Here is a 6,150-nt window from a genome sequence, read left to right on the forward strand (position 1 = left end):
TTTTTTTTTAATGTTTTTACTCACTTTCCAAACCCGTTGCATCCTCTAATGATTCCAATTGATAGCAGAAAAAATGGGATAACAATTAATTTCATATTTTAAATACATATAAGCTATAGGATCAGACGAACTTTCTACACATTAACTATGACATGTCTGTGTTTAAAGATCTCCTCTATATATTACTTTTACGATTTGTTAGCATATCATACTACTGTACAACTCACCTGTATTTCCTTTCATTTCATTTTCCAAAGTGCCCTCTGCATCACCAAGCGGCAAATCAATAAATTCACTAGCCACTATATTTGCTAGCGACTCCTGGCGTACCCAGCGTATTTTGCTCTGTTGCACTGCCAAAATAGCTTCATCTTCGGTACCCAACACATATAGGCATCCTTTACCATGTGACATGCAGGCGAAAGTTTTCAACGTCGGCGTGCCATAGTAATCTGGATAATCCATATTAATTGTCATCTCTGGCACTGGTTCACAGCTATCAACATAGTGCCCTCGTATTTGCAAAACCTTCAAGTATTTTCAATTTAGTTCTGATTTTACTATGCATTTATTTTTTATCAAACTCACATTATTTACTACATCTGCCAGCGCTAAAACGCGACGTTGCTGAAACTTTCCCAACAAGAAACTATTACTTTTGTAATTATTACAAACAGCTGTGGCTTCGTGTATGCTAACTAATGTGTTATCAATTACATAAGCGCCGCTTATTCCCTGCAAGAAGAAATGTTTATAAATCAGCGCATTTAGAAAAAAAGTAATGCCAACCTCTACAGCGCGCAATTTGTTCTTCGGTACTTCTGCTAGTGTCTTTCTCAACACCTGCGGCTGATTTGCTGTTAAATCAATTCCGATTAACTGATTTCCTTCCAGACAGCTATAGTAACCACCGCTCAATACACATTTGTCCGCAGTAATCCACGCAGCGGATATACGACCAGTGGTTTCCGTCGCATGACCAGAAGTAGCAAAATATGGAGTTACTTCAATATGACTACGCCATGTCGGCATTACATGATACAGTAAACCGTTTTTATAGAACCAAAATGCTGACTCCGCACGCTCCGTTTGCAGTGGCATCAACGACCACTCCCATTCCAAGTTACCGCTAGCCACATTCCAACCACGCACTAACGCAGGCGCATGCCCTTGCACGGTGAATACATCGAATCCATGCTTTGAATTTGTGGGAGCTGCAGCGGTACTCTCTGCGTCGTTTATATTAGCCGCAACTGTTCCAACTTGCATTAATTTTAGCTCACCGCGCGGTGAATTCTCAAGCACTTGTCGCCACAACATTTTTCCCGTTTTCGGCTCCAATACTGCGACAACATTTTCTTGCGTACTAACCAACAAACGTGGACTAAGGGAATTTAGTTCCAAGTGTGCTTGCCTGACTGCGCCAATGTGCTGAACTCTCCTATTATAATTAGTATGCATGAAGTGTGACAATGGGACATTTGGATTATGCTGACGTGTTCCTTGCACTTACCAATCGAATTTCTTTATTTGATCCTCATATAGACCATTGACACAAGTGGAAACCAACAACAAAGATGTCACAATTAGGACTCCGTTCCAAATAAAGCTCCGCGTACGCATTGTGTAGATGCTGAGCGATGTGCCTTTGACTTGTAAACTGAAAGCCCAAGGGATTCTTTTATTTACACTCAATAAAATATGAATTTATTCTATTTTTTATTAATAATTAATTTAGAATCATCACCGGCCAAAGCAAAGTGCAAAAGAAAAAAATTAATAAGCCCAAGAGAAAAAATCGAGTGACTGTCAAACTTTTAGTGGCTTCTTCTTCTAAGTTATATTGTGAATACGCAAAGGGCTGCCAGGGGCTGTAAACATGAACCAAAAATACATGATCACGCAAAAAGGCGACGTCGTACTCGTAGCGGGTTTTGAGAAAAAAGTTTATGAAAGCCGATTCGGACAAATGCTTAGTTAACGAACTGGCTTTCATAAACTTTCATAAACATCATAACAGGGGCGTGCCTTCTCTTTTGCCATCGGTGTAGCCAGAATGAAATTTAGGGGGGGGAGCTCGACCCTATTAAGCTGGCATTTCAGGGTACTATTTTATATATATATAAGGAAAATTTGAAAGTTAAGGGGGAGGTTGAGCACCCCCCGGCCCTACCTGGCTAGGCCCATGATTCAATAATACAAGGTTCGATAAACTGACAGTTGTCTCTCTCGCACCGCTCTCTTAGCAGTGGCACCGTGTTGCTTCTTTGCAATTTTACATGGAAACAGTGTAGCTTTGGTGTGAAATAAAAGTATAAGCTTTTGTGCAATATCTGTATTTGTATATGCATATGAAGCATATTTAACATATGCATTGGATGTTTACATCAGTCTCATAGTAGTCTTATTTAAATTTTGAGTCATTTTGCAGTTTTTATACGGCTAAATAGCATATAAATTACGTAATTCACGTAGATATATCAATATTACGTTCAACATTTCGTTTAAAATGCCAGATTTCCTGCAAATACATTAGAATTTACGAAAGGAATTTCACTACTAATTGCCTACTTTGCGTACTTTTCTACTACCATTTTCGAAACAAGGGATTGCATTCTTGCCCTTTCTCTGTCCTCCGTAAATGCAACCTTTTGTAAGGGAGTGTCAAACCGCAGCTGTCAATAATTATCTAACCTTGTATTATTGAATCATGGCTACGCCCATGTCTTTTGCCCTAGTGCGTTTTTTGATTGGATGAAAAGAGAAGGCACGTTCCTGTTGATCACTTTCGCCACAATTATAACGAGTTGTCCCTTCTTGTTATCTACGTTCTTTGCTACTGATATGTTTAAAACGTAATATATTAAATGCACGGCAACTTTCATTAGTAAAAAAGCAGTGCCAAATTATTTCTTTGGCGTTCATTGAGGAATACCTTTTGCGTTTTGCGCTTTGATGGCAAAGTTATAAATGTTACGCAAAGCCATAAAGCTGATGCCAGATAAAACGATGTGGCTCTGCGTGACATTTATAACTTTGATAGCAAAGCGCCAGACGCAAAAGGTATGCCACAATAAACCCCAAGAAAACAATTTGGTACTGCTTTTTTACTCGTCAAAATTGCTTTGGATTTTATATATTAAACCGGCTGATTGTCAAAGCGCCAAAGAGATGGGAGTTGGCCATCTTTTCGCTTCGCGCTGTAGCTTCAACGATCTATGTGGCATGCTTTGTGCATTGTCATACAATTCATCTTATCTGTCACGTAAAGCGAAGCAAAAGCTTTATGTGGCATCAGCTTAAGGTTTTATCTGGCATCGGCTTTAACGTCGTACTTCAATTCATTGCAACTCTGACGCAATAACTATTGAAACTGACATCGTAAAAGAAGAAGAGCATAAATAAAAATATAAAAATTTTCTGGAGAATATTTGCAGACATATTTGAAAATATAGTTTTAAAATGATCGAAAAGAAAACAGAGAAGACAAAACATGAAACAAAGCCGCGGGACGACGGCGTTGATTTGGAAAACCAATTTATACTTCGATTACCAGAGGTTAGTACATAAATATGTACATACTTACATACATATGTATGAGTCTATCTGGGGAGATTCTAGAAAAAAATTGTTTCCACTATTCAGGAGCCCGCTAAAGCGCTGCACGAAGCACTACAAACAGGAACTCTTAAGGATCGGATGACTATCAAATTGGATAATGAGCTACGTTATGGCGAGTTGCGTTTTGATCAATGGTTATTGCATGCGAAAGTTTTAGATTTGCCGACCATTATTGAGTGCCTCAAAACCATAGATAGCAAAAACTTTTACAAATCTGCAGATATTTGTCAAATAGTAAGGCAATGTGAATCTAAAATAGTTTTAAAATTTTACACATCTTTCATCTTGTATACAGATGATTTGCAAAGAAGAACCCGACGCATTAGATCCAGAAAAAGAATCGCCAAACAAGGGCAAAAAGAAGGATCCTAATAAGGTAGACAAGAAATACTTGTGGCCTCATGGCATTACGCCACCATGCAAAAATGTGCGAAAGCGCCGCTTCCGTAAAACATTGAAAAAGAAAAACGTCGAAGCACCCGAAATTGAGAAAGAAGTGAAACGTCTATTACGGATCGATAATGATGCCGTAAAAGTAGACTTTGAAATCATTAATGAAGATTTAGACAAGAGGTCTTTAGAGCAACAATCCAAGGAATATAACGAAGGCGAGGAAGAATACAATGATGAGACTATGCATGGGGGTGATAAGAATAACGATTCTTCTTCACAAAAAGACATCAATGTAGAATCAGATGGTGACGATGAAGATGCACCATCTCGTTCAGCGCCCATTGGTGGTGTTGGTGAGCATGATATTTTCGGTGAAGAAGTGTCTTCGTCCGATGACGATGAAGATATGCGGCGTGACACTTCACGCTTGCGAGACCTTGAGGATATTTCCAGGTTATCAGCGGATGACTCGCGCATGTCTGATTTTTCGATGGGAGGAAATGGGGCCGGCGATGTTGCCGGTACGTCAACCAATCTAATGGGTGCATCTGGCATCGAAAATGCTAATAGCATGAACAGTTTAAAAGATAACGCAACCGAATTCGACAAATCCATGTTTGGCAGTCCAAAAGCCGATGCGGATGATATGGTCTCAAAATTTAGCGGCTCTAATTCGAACTTGGCAGCACCGAGTGGCTATTATGAAGAGCAAAAACGTAATGATTATGAAGATGATTATTCAAGTGAAACCAATACCACAACACCACATATTAATGCCGAACAAATTCAAAGCAGAGTAGCCGAATTGCGTAGACAATATGAAGATTTGAAAACGCAGCATACACAAAAGGCCCAAGAGATTTCATCTATACAGAATCCAACATTGAAGCAACGTTTGCAAGAGACCCTAGATAATTTACAAAATCAAATGGACGATAAAGAAGCTGAAATTAAGGATTATGAGAATATTCTGTAGGAAACATAGTCGTAGTAGCGACTACTGGTTAAATATGAATAAAACTTGCAACTTCCAAAATTAATTAACAATACAATTTAAGGCTGAATTCTGTGGCTAATTTCATCACGAAAGATACGAACTCGAACTCGCCAGGAATGGAAGCCGTTTTTCTTTTTATCTTGCCTCACTTGGAAGGGGTGTCTAAAACTGAGTGTATTTTCTGTTGCAGAAGAGGTATGCTTACAAAAAATATCAATTCGAAAGCCAATAAAACTATCTACTGGGTAATGAAAATAGTTGTTGCATTTTTTTTTTATCAGACACTTAAAAATAATAGGGGTATTCACGATCCGATGCATACTGTCTAGCATGGAGCATACATAGATAGCATGATTGGCTAATTTTGTTGTTGTTTGAACACATGAAATAACAACAATCATGCTATTTATGCTATCTATGCACCGTGCTAGACCATATGCACAGGATCGTGAATACCCCTAATATTTCTAGTTTGTGCAAACCAAATTGCATACCTTTAGTAAGGGCATAATCACCTAGTTTTTGTTTTTTGATTGCAATGCGAAATTCGCCTTGGAAATGCCGAATTACGTTAAAATTAAAAAAAAAAATCCTAAAAAGGCCATGGGGCCTGACCGCATATGAGAGACGAACCTGAGACGCACCCAACTATCCCAAATTTACACTACAATTGCAATACCAACTTGCGCAAACCAGGTAGAATATTTATAAAACACCGAATAACATCTCTGTGTTAAAAATAGTTTGGTTCTCTTTGCAATCAGCTGTTTTCTAAATAGCTTGTCAAATTTTTCTTTTTTCATCCTTTTACGTTCGATATGGCTGTGGCTTTGCGTTTCGGGTTAAATTTATTAAAAATTAACAGAAATTCTGTACAAAGTCTTAACCGAATTGTGGATAGCTATGCAGCACAAATAGTAATTATAAAATCCACTCGGATTCCGCGCGTTCAACGCATGGAACCCGCGAATTGTACTTACCTAACCTTCATCTGTTTTGCAGCAACCAAGCAGTGGATATGGCACCGAGGTGACCGTAGAAGCTGCACCTTTAGCGATAAAGAAACAAAAAGTTAGCAATGCCATGAAAGCCTACCTCGAACGTGCGCGAGAAAATGATGAATTCATGAAAACACAAAA

At 38.6% G+C, this 6,150-nt stretch overlaps 3 protein-coding genes across 4 annotated transcripts in view; 2 read left to right on the forward strand and 1 right to left on the reverse strand.

Moving 5' to 3' along the window:
* The window catches only part of LOC118735931 (28S ribosomal protein S9, mitochondrial-like), a 76,577-nt gene that overhangs the window by 56,687 nt on the left and 13,740 nt on the right, over positions 1 to 6,150 (reverse strand). The window lies entirely within an intron of this gene.
* LOC118739231 (transcription initiation factor TFIID subunit 7) lies at positions 3,291 to 5,268 on the forward strand. 2 transcript variants are annotated; one of them, XM_036470449.1, is made up of 4 exons: positions 3,291 to 3,558; positions 3,646 to 3,855; positions 3,917 to 5,010; positions 5,072 to 5,268. In XM_036470449.1, exons 1-3 carry the CDS (start codon positions 3,463 to 3,465, stop codon positions 4,988 to 4,990), a joined length of 1,380 nt encoding a protein of 459 aa, XP_036326342.1. In that variant the 5' UTR covers positions 3,291 to 3,462; the 3' UTR covers positions 4,991 to 5,010; positions 5,072 to 5,268. The 2 variants fall into 2 exon arrangements, with proteins under 2 accessions (XP_036326342.1, XP_036326333.1); XM_036470440.1 differs by having other exon boundaries at positions 3,917 to 5,268.
* LOC118739243 (28S ribosomal protein S9, mitochondrial-like) overlaps positions 5,798 to 6,150 on the forward strand; it is a 3,601-nt gene continuing 3,248 nt past the window's right edge. Inside the window, exons 1-2 of the mRNA XM_036470462.1 lie at positions 5,798 to 5,928; positions 6,014 to 6,125. Of these exons, the coding sequence (XP_036326355.1) occupies positions 5,830 to 5,928; positions 6,014 to 6,125 (211 nt within the window). The 5' untranslated portion in view covers positions 5,798 to 5,829. The remainder of the gene's footprint in view (positions 5,929 to 6,013; positions 6,126 to 6,150) is intronic.

The sequence above is a fragment of the Rhagoletis pomonella genome, unplaced genomic scaffold (genome assembly GCF_013731165.1).
Source record: "Rhagoletis pomonella isolate Grant_MI unplaced genomic scaffold, Rhpom_1.0 Rhpom_scaffold_00001, whole genome shotgun sequence".
In the NCBI taxonomy this organism is placed as follows: Eukaryota; Metazoa; Arthropoda; class Insecta; order Diptera; family Tephritidae; genus Rhagoletis; species Rhagoletis pomonella.

Bases quoted from the DNA above. Each gene is read 5' to 3' on its own strand.
- LOC118739231 (XM_036470440.1), top strand. From the start codon at position 3,463: ATGATCGAAAAGAAAACAGAGAAGACAAAACATGAAACAAAGCCGCGG. The intron at 3,559-3,645 runs GTTAGTACATAA...TCCACTATTCAG, and splicing joins TTATACTTCGATTACCAGAG to GAGCCCGCTAAAGCGCTGCA. The intron at 3,856-3,916 runs GTAAGGCAATGT...TCTTGTATACAG, and splicing joins CTGCAGATATTTGTCAAATA to ATGATTTGCAAAGAAGAACC.